The 18,901-nt window shown below is 35.7% G+C and overlaps 1 protein-coding gene across 3 annotated transcripts in view; it reads right to left on the bottom strand.

Moving 5' to 3' along the window:
• Positions 1 to 18,901, bottom strand: part of BMP2K (BMP2 inducible kinase) — a 126,193-nt gene that overhangs the window by 65,204 nt on the left and 42,088 nt on the right. For all 3 annotated transcript variants that reach the window (XM_067736350.1, XM_067736351.1, XM_067736352.1), the window contains 2 exons: positions 3,799 to 3,917; positions 485 to 590 (listed from right to left, as the gene is read on the bottom strand). In XM_067736350.1, the coding sequence (XP_067592451.1) occupies positions 485 to 590; positions 3,799 to 3,917 (225 nt within the window). The remainder of the gene's footprint in view (positions 1 to 484; positions 591 to 3,798; positions 3,918 to 18,901) is intronic.

The raw sequence follows: 18,901 nt of genomic DNA, 5'->3' as shown, positions 1-18,901 counted from the left end.
GTGGTTTTCTATCTTCTGATGTTTTCAAAAGACCACATAATGTAAGTTTATAAAAATTATAGATCAAAATGCATCCTTGAAATTTATTATATTTAATATGTTCAAAGATAACATGGTAGCGTGCTGGAAAAAAATCTTGCAACACTAATATGGACACAGTATGCTCTTCTTGGTTGGATTATAAAAGAAATGTATAGGCATCAGGAAAGGTGACTGTTCTTTACGTTTTAGATTTTCTGTTTAAAACCCAACAGCACTTTTCTAATTGTCCATTAACATATGCTCACATCATCATTGCATCAACTATGAGTAGGTTTTAAATACTTTTTAACAGCATTCCTTATTTAGGCAAATAATTAAAGCTGAGATTGCAATGAATGCCCAGAATTAGATGACAGCTGCCCTAAGAGAAACCAAGACACCTACTAACCCATTTTTATAGACAAATTTTTTTAGCAAAAAACAACCACAGAAAAATACTTACCTCGACAATATTCCATTAAGATAAGCACTTCCCATACATTATCACTAACTGAATTAACAGTACAGTCCAAATAACCCACGATATTTTTGTGACCAGACAGCTCTTTCTGTAAAAAATAAACAAAATTTTAAAAACTGGCAAACATATTTTAAAGGTCTATCATTAACAATGATTTGAAGTCTAAATTAATATATTTAAAGAATTTCAAAAAGTAAGATTTAGGTGTAAGTATGGAATCCGACACATTTCAAAAAGGTTTCTACAGTTTCAATGGAAAGTTTATTTATATGTGACTGTCATTTCCTAACAAGCAAATAGTTAATGAATACTTAATTTTCAATTCAATGGGGAAGAAAGAGATGATTCATTCAAAAGTAACAGTTTCCAGGGCTTCCCTGGTGGCACAGCTGTTAACAATCTGCCTGCCAATGCGGGGACATGGGTTCGAGCCCTGGTCCAAGAAGATCCCACACATCGCAGAGCAACAAAGCCCATGTGCCACAACTACTGAGCCTGATCTCTAGAGCCCGCAAGCCACAACTACTGAGCCCAAGTGCCATAACTACTGAAGCCCACGTGCCTAGAGCCCATGCTCCACAACAAGAGAAGCAGCCGCAATGAGAAGCCTGCGCACTGCAACGAAGAGTAGCCGCCGCTCTCCGCAACTAGAGAAAAGCCCTCACACAGTAACAAAGACCCAACGCAGCCAAAAATAAATAAATTAAAAAAAAAAAAGTTTCCAGAAGTGAGTGTACAAGATAGTCCTTTGGGACTCAAGAATAAAATACCAGAACTTTTACTTATTTTTATCTTAAAAAGATAAAGAAATTAAGCTCTAATATTTATGAACAATTACACTCGCGTTTGTTTGTTTTGTCTGCAACATATTGCAATTTATGTCCACCTAGTCAAGTGAATTTATGAATGTATGTACTTTTAACTAAATAACCTAAAAAAATAAACAAGTAGCTAAAAAGGATTTCTGTAAAGAAACCATAAAGATAACACTAATATTACAAGTACAAGAAACTAAGAAGAAAATGGCAAATCTGACACTTTTGCTCCTAGTACAAGACAATCATTAACATTTATAAGGTTGACAATCATCAACATTTATAAGGTTAAAAATCATAATGATCTAAATAAGGTCTGTCTGTAAATTAAAAACTCTTATCAAGAATACTGTTTAAAATAATTTACATCCACTATCATTAAAATAAACCTAGTTTTAAGTGTGTAATATAATTTGAGATATTAGCTAACAGCAGCTGAACATGTGAATAATTCATAAATAAACATAAATAGTGAAGGATTAGTCATCAAAAAACAGTTTGAAGACAACTGCTCACCTCCCCAAAATAGCTTATTTAAAAGCATAGGATCTGAGTTTTGCTGAGGTTGACGCTATGTTTTATATATCTCAAAATTATACAAAATCTATTGAAAGGAAGAATTACAGTACAATACCATATCTGGGCTTAAGTTAGAAAACTTAGTCTAAGATTCCCTATTATCTCGGAGTAAATCTTTTCACCCTTTTGACTAATAGCCTTACCTGAAAAACAGCAAGTCTCAAAGCCTAATCAACTCTAGTCTAGCTAAGGAATAGGGATAATAAAAGCAGAATTCTGATAAGTCATACTGTATAAATGTGTCTATCTTCAAACAAAAAGGAGCAAAATATGTGTGTTGATAAAGATGTTGATACAAAATAAGAAAATCTCCCTCTTAACAGCTGGGGAAGCTTGACAGTAACAAGTGTTTTCAAGGAAGTAGATAAACTAGAACCCTCCTAACACTGCCGGTGTGAACAGAAAATGGTTCAACTGCTGTGGAATTAATGGTTCCTTAAAAAGTTAAATGTGGAATTACCATATGACCCAGCAATTCCACTCTTAGATACATACCCAAAAGAACTGAAAATAAACAATACATATGTACACATATTCATAGCAACACTACTCACAATAGCCAAAAGGTAGAAATAGCCCAAATGTCTATCCATGGTTTTTTAAAAAAGTCAATCAATAGATGAACACATAAACAAATTTTGATACATATATAGTATATATAATGGAATATTATTCACTCATAAAAAGGAATGAAGTACTGATAAGTACTACAATGTGGATGAACCTTAAAAATATGGTAAGTGAAAGAAGCCAGACACAAAAGGTCATATATTGCTTGATCCCATGTATATGAAATATCCAGAATAGGTAAATCTATCGAGACATAACATAGACGGGTGGTTGCCAGGGCCTGGAACAAGAGTGGAATGGGGAGCAACTGCTTCATGGGCAGGGGTTTCCTTTTGGAGTGATGAAAAGGTTTTAAAACAAGGTAGAGGCAGTCTGTGCACGATACTGTGAATGTACTAAAAACCACTGAATTGTTCATTTTAAAATGTGAATTATAAAATGTGTAGTATGTGAATTTCACCTAAATAAAACAAAAATGTTAAATATATATATTAGCACTTGATAAACAGTAGATGAGGAGGAGGAAGAGGAAGAGAATAAAAGAAGAGAAGACCAGGAGAAAGAGGGGAGAACAAGAATAAGAAACCACCCAGAGCACTGACAATAAGCAACTCTAGAAAAAAAGGAAATTTTTATTCTGTAATTTTCTCGAAATGTTTAATCTAGTTAACTGAGTAACTGAAATTTTCTTTAATGGCGTATTAAAATATTTTTCACTTTTCCTAATATTAAAGAAGAATTTTTTCCTTGCTGAAGCATACCTTACCAATACTACAGAGTTCACACACACACACACACACAAATCAACTTTACGGCATGATTTTAAAAATGAAAAGCAAAACTAACTGTGGTCTGTGAATACTAACACATATAAGTGAATGTATTAAATACCCAGGGGAAGCGTAAGCACCAAATTCAGGATAGGGGTTTCCTTTTGGATGAGGATAACAGTATAAGGATAACATTACAGAGGAATACACAGAAGGCTTCAACTGTATCTGTAAGCCTTTAATTCTTAAGTTGGGTAGGGGGTAAACTGGTGTTCACTAATTTTCTACATTCTTCTATTCTCAAAATATTCCATAATTTAAATTTATTTTAAAAAGGAAAAAAGAAAGCAGAGAAGCTTGCCTGTTGAACTGTAATAGGGAAGGGAGGAAAGGTAGGAGTTGTTTCTATTTAGCCCTAAGTATGGCTATAAAGAGTACACTTCAAAGGTTATCTAGATGTGCCCAAGCCAATAAGCAGCTTGCCTACAGATTGGTAAATGTTATGTGAAAAACTGAAAGAAAATACACCAAATTTTTCAAAGGAAATTACTCTTTCACTTACCATAATTGTAATTTCCCTTTTACAAATGTTGAGGTCTGTCGCGTTATTGACATACATTCGCTTCAATGCATAGCGGAGTCCACCGTGAGTCCGCACCAGGAAAACTGTGGAGAATCCACCTAGAAGAACAAGAATCTACTAAATAAGAAGAATTTGAAGCTCCTGCCAAAATCATGTAACAGCACTGAGGAGCTTAATCTCACAGGGAAATAAACTGATTGTACACAAGACAAAAATAAGAACAGTAAACAACTAACACATTGTACTAAATTAACAGCCCAATCATTGGCTTCCTATGCCAATCATGAAGTAGCACATACAGGATAACATGCTTCTCAAGTTAAAATATACAAATATCATTTGAGTGGGAATATTTCTTATATAGGACGTGGAAAAATGTTAACAACTTAACTATATCACTATAGTTTGGCAAATACTAGTGATTGCCTACCCATCAGCCTCTCCGTCTTAGTGATGACAAAACACTGATGTGATTTAATATGAGACATCAACGGGATCAGATGGGTGGGTTCCTCTTAAAGTTCCAGGGGATCAACCAACACTGTTCTAAGGCAATAATGGGAATCTCATTTCCTCTTGTCAGCAGCTGATTTAGGATTGAATATGTAACCAATTTTGGCTATATGGGACATAAGGAAAAGTATGCTGAGGGTTGCAGGAAAGATTTTCCAACCAGAAAAAACAAAACAAAACAAAAAAAAGATTCATATGATGAGGCTCTGCTCTTCCTTCCGGCTTTTGGATTTTGTTGTATAAGAATATACTCTTTAGACCTATGGCAACCATATGTGGTCATGATGGAAAAAAGAATGAGAGAGAAAATGACCCAAAACACTGAATTACTTTGGCAACTGAATTACACAAGCCTTCCAGACCTCTCACGTGAGATTATAAATGTCCTCATTATTTATGCCACAGTGTGTTAACTGTACCCCAGAAAGCATCATATATGAAACAAATAGCCAGGTATTCTAAAGGACAATTACTTCTGTCACATACAAACAAAGATTTCCACCTTAAGTTTTTAAAACTCATTTTAGCATAGGATATTTTGTAGCTTAATTATAATTTTAAAACAAAAAAAATTACCGATACCCTCATTCACCAGAGGGAAGACAGCAGAAGCAAGAAAAATAGAAGCAGGAAAAACTACAGAAGCAAGAAGACAGCAGAAGCAAGAACTACAATCCTGCAGCCTGTGGAACAAAAACCAACATCACAAAGAGGTAGACAAGATGAAAGGGCTGAGGGCTATGTACCAGATGAAGGAACAAGATACAACCCCAGAAAAACAACTAAATGAAGTGGAGATAGGCAACCTTCCAGGAAAAGAATTCAGAATAATGATAGTGAAGATGATGCAGGGCCTCAGAAAAAGGATGGAGGCAGAAGTCGACAAGATGGCAAGAAATGTTTCACAAAGATCTAGAAGAATTAAAGAACAAACAAACAGAGATGAACAATACAATAATTGAAATGAAAAATACACTAGAAGGAATCAATAGCAGAATAACTGAGGCAGAAGAACGGATAAGTGACCTGGAAGACAGAATGTGGAATTCACTGCTGCAGAACAGAATAAAGAAAAAAGAATGAAAAGAAATGAAGACAACCTAAGAGACCTCTGGGACAACATTAAATGCAACAACATTCACATTACAGGGGCCCCAGAAGGAGAAGAGAGAGAGAAAAGACCTGATAAAATATTTGAAGAGATTATACTTGAAAACTTCCCTAACATGGGAAAGGAAATAGCCACCCAAGTCCAGGAAGCACGGAGAGTCCCATACAGGATAAATCCAAGGAGAAACACACTGAGACACACAGTAAACAACTTGGCAAAAATTAAAGACAAAGAAAAATTACTGAAAGCAGCAAGGGAAAAATGACAAATAACATACAAGGGAACTCCCATAAGGTTAACAGCTGATTTCTCAGCAGAAACTCTACAAGCCAGAAGGGAGTGGCATGATATACTTAAAGTGATGAAAGGGAAGAACCTACAACCAAGATTACTCTACCCAGCAAGGATCTCATTCAGATTCAATGGAGAAATCAAAAGCTTTACAGACAAGCAAAAGCTAAGAGAATTCAGCACCACAAAAACAGCTCTACAACAAATGCTAAAGGAACGTCTCTAGTGGGAAACACAGCAGAAGAAAAGGACCTACAAAAACAACCCCAAAACAATTAATAAAATGGTAATAGGAACATACATATCGATAATTATTATCTTAAACGTGAATGGATTAAATGCTCCAACCAAAAGGCACACGCTTGCTGAATGGATACAAAAACAAGACCCATATATATGCTGTCTACAAGAGACCCACTTCAGACCTAGGGACACATACAGACGGAAAGTGAGGGGATGGAAAAAGATATTCCATGAAAATGGAAATCAAAAGAAAGCTGGAGTAGCAATTCTCATATCAGACAAAATAGACTTTAAAATAAAGACTATTATAAGAAACAAAGAAGGACACTACATAATGATCAAGGGATCAATCCAAGAAGAAGATATAATTGTAAATATTTATGCACCCAACATAGGAGCAACTCAATACACAAGGCACCTGCTAACAGCTATAAAAGAGGAAATTGACAGTAACACAATAATAGAGGGGAACTTGAACACCTCACTTACACCAATGGACAGATCATCCAAACAGAAAATTAATAAGGAAACACAAGCTTTAAATGACACAATAGACCAGACAGAATTAATTGATATTTATAGGACAGTCCATCCAAAACCAGCAGATTACACTTTCTTCTCAAGTGTGCACAGAACATTCTCTAGGATAGATCACATCTTGGGTCAAAAATCAAGTCTCAGTAAATTTAAGAAAATTGAAATCATATCAAGCATCTTTTCTGAGCACAACGCTATGAGATTAGAAATCAATTACAGGGGGTTTCCCTGGTGGCGCAGTGGTTGAGAGTCCACCTGCTGATGCAGGGGACACGGGTTCGTGCCCCAGTCCAGGAAGATCCCACATGCCGCGGAGCGGCTGGGCCCATGAGCCATGGTCGCTGAGCCTGCACGTCCGGAGCCTGTGCTCCGCAACAGGAGAAGCCACAACAGTGAGAGGCTCCCGCAAAAAACAAAAAAAAAAGAAATCAATTACAGGGAAAAGAACGTAAAAAACACAAACTCATGAAGGCTAAACAATATGTTACTAAATAACCATAAGATCACTGAAGAAATCAAAGATGAAACCAAAAATACCTAGAGACAAATGACAATGAAAACACGACGATCCAAAACCTATGGGATGCAGCAAAAGCAGTTCTAAGAGGGAAGTTGAAACCTATAGAAGCTTACCTCAAGAAACAAGAAATATCTCAAATAATCTAAAATTACACCTAAAGGAACTAGAGAAAGAAGAACAAACAACACACAAAGTCAGCAGAAGGAAAGAAATCATAAAGTTCAGAGCAGAAATAAATGAAATAGAAACAAAAAAAAAACAATTGCTAAGTTCAATAAAACTAAAAGCTGGTTCTTTGAGAAGATAAACAAAATTGGTAAACCATTAGCCCGACTCATCAAGAAAAAGAGGAAGAGGACTCAAATCAATTAAATTAGAAATGAAAAAGGAGAAGTTACAACAGACACTGCAGACATACAAAGCATCCTAAAAGACTACAACAAGCAACTCTATGCCAATAAATTGAACAACCTGGAAGAAATGGACAAATTCTTAGAAAGGTATAACCTTGCAAGACTGAACCAGGAAGAAATAGAAAATATGAACAGACCAATCACAAGTAATGAAATGGAAACTGTGATTAAAAATCTTCCAACAAACAAAAGCCCAGGACTAGATGCCTTCACAGGTGAATTCTATCAAACATTTAGAGAAGAGCTAACACCCATCCTTCTCAAACTCTTCCAAAAAATTGCAGACGAAGGAACCTCCCAAACTCATTCTGTGAGGCCACCATCAATCACCCTGATACCAAAACCAGACAAAGATACTACAAAAAAAGAAAATTACAGACCAATATCACTGATGAATATAGATGCAAAAATCCTCAACAAAACACTAGCAAACAGAATGAAACAACACATTAAAAGGATCATACCATGATCTAGTGGGATCTATGGCCAACTAATCTATGACAAAGGAGGCAAGGATATACAATGGAGAAAAGACAGTCTCTTCAATAAGCGGTGCTGGGAAAACTAGACAGCTCCATGTAAAAGAATGAAATTAGAACACTCCCTAACAGCATACATAAAAATAAACTCAAAATGGATTAAAGACCTAAATGTAAGACCAGATACTATAAAACTCTTAGAGGAAAACATAGGCAGAACACTCTGACATAAATCACAGCAAGATCTTTTGTGACCCACCTCCTAGAGAAATGGAAATAAAAACAAAAATAAACAAATGGGACCTAGTGAAACTTAAAAGCTTTTACACAGCAAAGGAAACCATAAACAAGACGAAAAGACAGGGCTTCCCTGGTGGCGCAGTGGTTGGGAGTCCACCTGCCGATGCAGAGGACGCGGATTCATGCCCCGTTCTGGGGTAATCCCACGTGCCGCGGAGCAGCTGGGCCCGTGAGCCATGGCCGCTGAGCCTGCACGTTCACAGACTGTGCTCCGCAGCGGGAGAGGCCACGGCAGTGAGAGGCCCACGTGCCGCAAAAAAAAAAAAAAAAAAGACAACCCTCAGAATGGGAGAAAATATTTGCAAACAAATCAAAGGACAAAGGATTAATCTCCAAAATATATAAACAGCTCATGCAGCTCAATATTATAAAAACAAAAGACCCAATCCAAAACTGGGCAGAAAACCTAAATAGACATTTCTCCAAAGACAATATACAGATGGCCAAGAAGCACATGAAAAGCTGCTCAACATCACTAATTATTAGAGAAATGCAAATCAAAACTACAATGAGGTATCACCTCACACCAATTAGAATGGGCATCATCAGAAAATCTACAAACAACAAATGCTGGAGAGGGTGTGGAGAAAAGGGAACCCTCTTGCACTGTTGGTGGGAATGTAAATTGATACATCTACTATGGAGAACAGTATGGAGGTCCCTTAAAACACGAAAAATAGAACTACCATATGACCCAGCAATCCCACTACCGGGCATATACCCAGAGAAAACCATAATTCAAAAAGACACATGCACCCCAGTGTTCATTGCAGCTCTATTTACCATGGCCAGGTCATGGAAGCAACCTAAATGCCCCTTGACAGAAGAATGGATAAAGAAGATGTGGTACATATATACAATGGAATATTACTCAGCCATAAAAAGGAACAGTATTGGGTCATTTGTAGAGGCGTGGATGGATCTAGAGACTGTCATACGGAGTGAAGTAAGTCAGAAAGAGAAAAAAATATATCGTATATTAATCGTATATATGTGGAACCTAGAAAAATGGTACAGATGAACCAGTTTGCAGGGCAAAAATTGAGACACAGATGTAGAGAACAAACATATGGACATCAAAGGGGGAAGGCGGCGGGGTTGGGGGTGGTGGTGTGATGAACTGGGAGATTGGGATTGACATGTACACACTGATGTGTGTAAAATTGATTACTAATAAGAACCTGCTGTATAGAAAAATAAAATTCAAAAATTCCAAAAACAAAAAAAGCACTAAAGACTCCACACACACACGCGCACCTACACACACACACACACACACACACACACACACACACACTTCTATTATTTAGAAGTAATAAATTCAGTGAAGTTTCAAGATCAAATTTTTTTTTAAATGTCACTTTTATCAATTTGTTAGTCCTTCTAACACAGCAATCTCAGCAATGATAAGGCACTAGCACTCCAGTTCAGTGCAAAATGCTCAAAGGAAAAGTAAACTATTGGGGATAAACAACAGGGGAAAAGAGCTCCTAGGATGACAGTGCAGAATCAGTACAGATTCATTCCGGAGTCTCCATATCCTCTAACTGCACGTATAAGGAACTGTACAACTCCCACCTTATAGATCTGGATTTCCATGTATATAATGTAGGGGAAATCAAATCAAACACTCACAAGGCGGTTACCAGGAGAGAAAAAGATGATGTTTGGGAAAGGTACTTTAAGTAAAAGCTCTAACAATTCAGGGCATTTGTTTAAAAGATGCTCATTTAACATTAATTTCATATGCAAACATTAACGAATTAGTAGCATTAATAAAGTGCTACTTAAACTGCTCAAATTTTATTTGATTAAAAAATTAAAGACAATGCTAAAACTTAGAATATATCTAGATACAGAAGTAGTATGGGTACAGGTCAAGATAAACCATTTATATAGCATTTGTTTTGAGATATTTTAGAGATTCCCCTAGAGCAATGATTCCCAAGCATAACTATGCATCAGAATTGCCTGGTGAGCTGGTGTGTGTGTGTTTATCTTGAATAGTTTCCAGGTTCTGACAAGTCTGAATCAGAAGGTCTCAAGTCAGGCCAAATACATACATTTTGCTAAACCATCCCTTACTCATTATTCTACTTTTGTATATGTTCTTATGAATATATAATAATATAAACTGAGTATTAACTGGGGCGGCAGTGGGAGTCCCCCAGATGGTTCTGATGTACAACCTAGTTAAGTACACACTGAACCACAGTAAAAAAATTCCTGAAGGAAACATGGATTCTATACATCAGCGGTCCCCAACCTTTTTGACACCAGGGACTGGTTTCATGGAAGACAACCTTTCCATGGACGGGGCTGGTGGGGGGTGGGGGGGTTCAGGCAGTAATGCGAGAGATGGGGAGAGATGGGAAGCTTTGTGCCCTCACCCACTGCTCACCTCCTGCTGTGCAGCTCAGTTCCTAAAAGGCCTCGGACCAGTAGCAGTCTGCAGCCTGGGCACTGGGGACCCCTACTATACATCCATTCTCAACCATACATACAACAAAGTAATTTCATCCCTATGAATTAGGAAAATTAGGGGAAAAATGTTAACTAAGTTTTGTTCATAAAACCCCTGTTTCTAAAAATTAAAGTTTGATAATTTCACCAATCCTATATCAGACATAGATCTGGCAAAATGTTAAGTTTTCTACATAGAGAGATGATGTGTTCATCAACTATGATTTACACCTAAACATGGTAAACACCGTACTGGTCGTCAGCAGTGCCTGCTCTGAGAATGAAATGGAATAATTTGTTTATATTTCTCCAAATACTATATTTTCCAAAATTTTCTGATTAAGTATTAGTTAGCTAATATTATTTCTGTTTGAAGAATGCATTTAGTGGGAGGTAACTAGTTGAGACATTATAGTAATCCAAGAGAGGACCATTATCTGCTTGCCACCAACCCATATCCACCAAATTCTCCAACACACATTCTTCACAGAAGGCTTTCAGGACGAACCCAATTCATGCTCCTCACTCCCTCAGGCACCTCTATATAGAGTTTTGACTATATTATCACATACTTCAATTTTTAACTCATTTTATACATAAATCAAAAGAATTTATGGCAGTAACCACAAATTCCACTTATTATATATTTCTATGTCCAATTCAACATATTGTTCAATTCAAGCCCAGTTCCAGGCACGGCTGCTAAATTAATACTAAATTTATACTTCCAAATATTGGATTACAAGAATACTATAAAACATTCCAAATGTTCTCAAAATCCCATGAAAATAAAAGAATTGATGACAGATTTGGTCTTTGCTATGTTAAAGAGGTGATTACTGGTGATGTCCCTAGATAGCTTCAGGTTGTAGGCTGGTCCCAGAAAAACCAACTACTGTGTATGATTAGAGGGCTGAAACTTTTCAGACTTTTTCCTATCCCATCTCCCAATCTCTGAGGAGAAAAGAGTGGTTAGAGATTGAGTTCAATCACATGACCAATGATTTAATCAACCATACCTATGTTAAGCTACTTCAATAAAAACTACAAGTAACAAGGTACAGAGAGCTTCATGGCTGGTGAACATACTAACATACTGGGAGAGTGGTGTATCCTGACTCCATTGGAACAAAAGCTCCTGCACTAGAGAAACTTCTAGACCTCATCCTATACCTGTTCATCGGGGTTTTTCATTTGTATCCTTTATAATAAAATAGTAGTCATAACTACAGCACTTCCCTAAGTTCTGTGAGTAGTTCTACCAAATTATCAAACCTGAAGAGGGTGTCATGGGAACACCCAAATATGCAGTCAACCGAGTCCATCAGAAGTGGTTCCCTGTCATCTGAAATGGGGGCAATCTTGTAGGACTGGGCCCACTTGTGGGGTCTGCACCTACTCTGGGTACTGTCAGAATTGAACTGAATTGACAGACATCCAGTTGCTGTCAAAGAATTGTTGTTGGAATGCAACCACTTATCTAGTAGTTGTACTTAAGGATGTATTTTATCTTCTACTTAGGAAGATGAGAAGTATGTCATCAAACAACAGTCAAGAAACATTTAATGTAACCATAATTCAAAATGGATTTGTAGTGATCCAAAAGGTCACTACAAATTGGGTCCTTAATAAGTATTTGTTCATACAATTAGGCTTCCTAATTGTATGCACAGCACCTCTTTAAAATTCTCACAGCTTTCTGTTCCATACCATATAGCATATTTGATCCTGTTTATCAATCTGTCTCTTCCACTAGTTGTTAAGCAACTTGATGAGGGTCTCACACAATATTAAGTGGAAAATAAATAATCAGTGTGTTTAGAACATAACTGTTAAGTCACTTTTGAATTAACCAAACTGCTCTGAGGAAAGAAAAAAAAAGGTATTTTTTTAACAAGGTTTGCCTTGTTAAACCTAACATACACTAATTTCTTTGACATAACCTGACTATAAGCAAAAAAGTTTCCCAATCACTACAAGAAATCAATTTCATCAGGCATAATTTGCATTCTGAATGTCCCTCAGTTCCTAATCAGTATTTTCTTTCCAAAGAACTGAAAAGCCAACTTGGAAAAAGTTACATAAAATTAGATACCATTAAATGTTTCCTGTAACTGAGGTTCTCAACCCGTTTTCTTGCCCAACATGAAGGACTCTACTCACTCCCCAAAATGATAGAGACTGTCAGTGAACTGGGAGAAAAGTCTCAAAGTTGAGAAATATGATATTAAGAAACTGATTCAGCAAGGATCATCATTGTATGACAAAATCCTAGATGAAAGGTTTATGAGAAATAGGATAGTTGCATGGTGTCAAAGAATCAAAACGAAAAACATTCCTTTTCATGGGAGAAATTTGGGGGTCACTAATTTGGCATTAATATTGACATTATATGCTTCCTGATGTGATGGAATATGAAGTAATTAAATAGCATCACCTGTGAAGTACCTTTGTTAAAAACTTTTAACCTAATAAAACTTATGGCTTAAATTGCAGTTTACAGAAAACAGGGGCTAGGAGAATATGGAAAATGATAACACAAAGAAACACTCAAGGTCTGAGAGATTAACTCTGGCTAGCTTTCTTGTACAGTGTTCCATATGTGGAGTACAAAAATGAGGGGAGCAGGGCTACATTACAATAAAATGTAATACATAATCCTTGATTAATTACTAGTTTTGAAAGAAACTGTAAAACATGATTTTTGTTGATAAACTATTTGAAAGTAAGTGGTCCCTTTGGGACAATGACAAGTCTTGGCACATCCACAACTACTGAGAGGTATTAAAAATGTAATAGGCTGCTTGGGCAAGCACAGATGTTTAAGAGACATCCAAAAGCTGAGGCAGGGCTGAATGACAAGATTCATCTCTTACACGGGGTCACTCCTTCAAAACTGTGAGAGGTGGTTGTTTCATCTACTGTATGGAAACCAACATAGAGAGTCAAGCAAAATGAAGAAACAGAGGAATATGTTCCAAATGAAAGAACAAGATAAAACCTCAGAAAAAAAAATAAAAATCCCTAATGAATGAGAGATAAGTAATTTACCTAATAAAGAGTAATGATCATAAAGATGCTCACCAAATTGAGAATAAATGAACAGTAAGAACTTCAAAAAAGAGATTAAAAATATAAAAAAAATAACAACTAGAAGTCAGAGAGCTGAAGAATAAATAACTGAACGAAAAAATACACTAGAGGGATTCAACAGCAGACTGGATGAAGTAGAAGAATCAGTCAACTCAAAGACAAGGCAGTGGAACTCAACCAATCAGAGCAGCAGAAAGAAAAAAGAATGAAAATGAGTAGAGATAGCTTAAGGGGCTTATGGGACAACATCAAATGAACTAACATTCACAATATAAGGGTCCCAGAAGGAGGAGAGAGAGAGAAAGGAGCAGAAATCTTATTTAAAGAAATAATGGCTGAAAGTTTCCTTAACCTGAGAAGGAAAGAGACATCCAATTCCAGCAAGTCCAGAGTTCCAAATAAGAGGAACCCAAAGAAACCCACATAGAGACACATTATAATTAAAATGTCAAAAGATAAAGACAAGGAAATAACATTGAAAGCATCAAGAGAAAAACAACTTGTTACATACAAGGGAACTCCCATAAGCCTATAAGCAGATTTTTCAGGAGAAACTTTGCAGGCCAGAGTTTTATATTTCTATAAAATAGTATGAAGGTTCAAAGACAAAAGTAGTAAAAATAACTATGATTACAATAATTAGTTAAGGGATACACAAGATAAAAAAAGGTAAATTGTGATATCAATAATATAAAGTGTAGACGGGAGGGAGTAATAATGTTGAGCTTTACAATGGGATCAAACTAGAGAAGTTTTCAACTTAAAAGAGACTATTATAGATACAAGTTGTTATATGTAAGACTCACGGTAACCACAAAGCAAAAACCTATATAGGCACACCTCAGAGATATTGTAGGTTCAGTTCCAGACCACTGCAATAAAGCATATGGCAATAAACCTAGTCACACAATTTTTCTGGCTTCCCATTATATAAAAAGTTATGTTTACACTAAACTGTAGTCTATTAATGGTACAATAGCATTATGTCTTAAAAATGTGCATACCTTAATTAAAAAATACTTTATTGCAAAAATATACTATCATCTGAACCTTCAGAGAGTCATAGCAATAACAGCAAAGATCACTGATCACAAATCACCAAGAAAAATATAATAATGATGAAAAAGTTTAAAATACTGCAAGAATTACCAAGATGTGACACAGAGACACCAAGTGAGCAAATGCTGTTGGAAAAATGGTGTTGACAGACTTGCTCAATTCAGAGTTGCCACAAACCTTTCATTTGTAAAACATGCAATATCTGTGAAGTGCAACAAAGGGAAGTGCAATAAAACAAAGCACAATAAAACAAGGTACACCTGTAGTAAATATACAAAAGATAAAGAGAAATATAAGCATACCATTAAAGAAAACCATCAAACCACAAAAGAAGCCAGAGAAGAACACAGGAAAGAAAACAACAAAACCATGCAGAAAAAAATTAGTAAAATGCAATAATCACATACCTAACTGTAATTACTTTAAATATAAATGGACTAAATTCTCCAATCGAAAAACACAGAGTGGCTGAATAAATTTTTTAAAAGACTAATCTATACACTGTCTACAAAAGACTCACTTTAGATGTAAGGACACCCAGAATGAAAGTGAAGGGATTAAAAAAATATTCCACGTAAATGGAAACCAAAAGAATGCTGGAGTAGCTATACTTATATTAGACAAAACAGACTTCAAAACAAAGACTGTAAAAAGAGACAAAGATGGGTGTTACATGATAAAGAGATCAATCCAACAAGAAGATATTACATTTGTAAACATTTATGTACCCAACATAGAAGAACCTAAATATATAAAGCAAATATTAACAGACCTAAAAGGAGAAATAGACAGTAATACAATAATAGTACGGGACTTTTATACCCTACTTACATTAATGGATAGATGCCCAGACAGAAAATCAATAAGAAAACATCAGCTTTAAATAACACATAGACCAGATGGACTTAACAAATATGTACAGAACATTTCACCCAAAAGCGACAGAATACACATTCTTCTCAAGTGCACATGGAACATTTTCCGAGACAGATCGTATGTTAGGCCACAAAACAAGTCTAAAAAAATTTAAGAAGACTGGAATCACAGGAAGCATCTTTGCCGACCACAATAGTATGAAACTAGAAATTACACAAAGGAAACTGAAAAATTCACAAATAATATGGAGATTAAAGAACACGCTACTGAGCAACCAATGGCTTAAAGAGAAATCAACAGAGAAATTAAAACCTTGAGACAAATGAAAATGAAATGTAACATACCGAAATATATGGGATGCAGCAAAAACACTTCTAAGAGGAAAGTTCATAGGGATAAATGCCTGCCTCAGGAAACAGGAAAAGTCTCAAATAAACAACCTAACTTTACACCTCAAGGAACTAGAAAAAGAACAAACAAAGCCCAAATTTAGTAGAAGGAAGGAAATAACAAAGATTAGAGAAGAAATAAATGAAATAGAGACTAAAAAGACACTAGAAAATATCAATGACACATAGAGCTGATTCTTTGAAAAGATAAATAAAATTGGCAAACTTTTAGAAAGACTCACCAAGAAAAAAAGATAGAGGACTCAAATAAATAAAATCAGAAACGAAAGAGAAGATCTTACAACTGATACCACAGAAACACAAAGGATCATAAGAGACTACTAACAAATTGAACAACCTAGGAGAAATGGATAAATTCCTAGAAATACAAATCCTACTAAGACTGAATCATGATGAAATAGATAATCAACTATGCTCCAATATAAAATAATTTTTTTTAAAAATAGCATCTAAATAGCCAAAAATAAATAAATAAGAAGAAAGAAAAAAAATAGACAATCTGAACAGACTGATTACTACTAATAATGAGACTGAATCAGTAATCAAAAACTTCCCCACAAACAAAAGTCCAAGATGAGATGGCTTCACTAGTGAATTCTACCAAACATTCAAAGAAAAGTTAATAGAAATCCTTCTCAAACTCTTCAAAAAATACAGGAGGTAATTCTTCCAAACTCATTTTATAAGGCCAGCATTACCCTGATACCAAAACCAGACAAGGGTATCACAAGAAAATTACAGGCCAATATCCCTGATGAACACAGATGCAAAATAACCAACAAAACACTAGCAAACTGAATTCAACAATACATTAAAAGGATTATACACCATGATCAAGTAGGATTTATTCCAGGGATGTCAGGATGGTTCAACATCCACAACAGTCGATGTGATATACCATAACAACATGAAGGATAAAAATCATATGATCATTTCAGTAGATGAAGAAAAAAAGTTGACAAACTTTAACATCCATTTATGGTAGAAACTCTCAACAAAGCAGGTACAGAGGCAACGTACCTCAACCTAATAAAGGCCATATATGACATATAAGCCCACAGTTAACACTGCACTCAAAAATGAAAAGCTGAAAGCTCTTCCATGAAGATCAGGAATAAGACAAGGATACCCACTCTCACCACACTTATTCAGCAAAATATTGGGTTGGCCAAAAACTTTGTTCACGTCTTTTCATAACATCTTATGGAAGTCCTAGATAGAACAATTAGGCAAGAAAAAATAAATAATAGGCATACAAATTGGAAAGTAAGAAGTAAAACTGTCACTATTCACAAATGATATATATATAGAAAACCCTAAAGACTCCATTCAAAAACTGTTAGAATAAATGAATTCAGTAAAGTTGTAGGATACAAAATCAATACACAAAAAATATGCTGCATTTCTATATACTAATAATGAATTAATTAATTAATTGAGAAATTAAGGGAACAATCCCATTTACAAAAAGAATAAAATACCTAGGAACAAACTTAGCCAAGAAGGAGAAGGACCCATATTGAAAACTACAAGACATTAATGAAAGTAATTGAAGAAGACACAAATTGCTGAAAAGGTAATCCATGCTCCTAGACTGGAAAAATTAATATAGTTTAAATGTTCATACTACCCAAAGCAATCTACAGGTTCAATGCAATCTCTATCGATTCCAATGGCAGTTTTCACAAAAGTAGAACCAAAAATTCCAAAATTTGTATGGAACCATAAAAGACCTCACATAGCCAAAGCAGTCTTGAGAAAGAAGAACAAAGCTGTAAGCATCACACTCCCTGATTTCAAACTATATTACAAAGCTATGGTAACTAAAACAGTATGGTACTGGCATGAAAAGACGAATGGAGCAATGGAATAGAGAGCCCAGATATGTATGGTCAATTAATTTATGACAAAGGAAACAAGAATATACAATGGGGAAAAGACAGTCTCTTCAACAAATGGTGTTGGGAAAATTGAACAGTCACATGCAAAAGAATGAAACTGGACCACTATCTTACACCATACACAAAAATTAACTCAAACTGGATTAAAGACTTGAATGTAAGACCTGAAACCATAAAATTCCTAGAAGAAAACATAGGCAGTAAGCTCCCTGACATAGGTCTTGACAATGATTTTTTTGAACCTGACACCAAAAGCAAAAACAACAAAAGCAAAACTAAACAAGTGGGACTACGTCAAACTAAAAAGTTCTCACAAAAAAGGAAACTAACAACGAAATGAAAAGGCAACCTACTGAACAGGAGAAAATATTTGCAAATCATATATCTGATAAGAAGCTAATGTCCAAAATAGAGAACTCATACAATTCAATAGTTTTTTTAAAAAAAAAATCTGATATTAAAATGGGCAGAAGATCTGAATAGACATTTTTCTAATGAAGACACACATACGGCCAACAGGTGCATGTAAAGATGCTCTACATCATTAATTTTAAGGGAAATGAAAATAAAAACCACAATGAGATATCAGCTCACACTTGTTAGAACATCTATTATCAAAAAGACTAAAAATAGCAAATGTTGGAGAGGATGCAGATAAAAGGGAACCCTTGTGCACTGTTGGTGTGAATAAAAATTGGGGGCAGCCACTATGGAAAACAGTATGGAGGTTCCTTAAAAAATTAAAAATAGAACTACCGGGCTTCCCTGGTGGCGCAGTGGTTAAAAGCCCGCCTGCCGATGCAGGGGACACGGGCTCGTGCCCCAGTCTGGGAAGATCCCATATGCCGTGGAGCGGCTGGGCCCGTGAGCCAT

Source organism: Pseudorca crassidens, chromosome 4, assembly GCF_039906515.1.
Source record: "Pseudorca crassidens isolate mPseCra1 chromosome 4, mPseCra1.hap1, whole genome shotgun sequence".
NCBI classification, from domain to species: Eukaryota; Metazoa; Chordata; class Mammalia; order Artiodactyla; family Delphinidae; genus Pseudorca; species Pseudorca crassidens.
The sequence above is the reverse complement of the archived record's forward strand: the minus strand, read 5'-3'. Positions and strand labels throughout refer to the sequence as shown.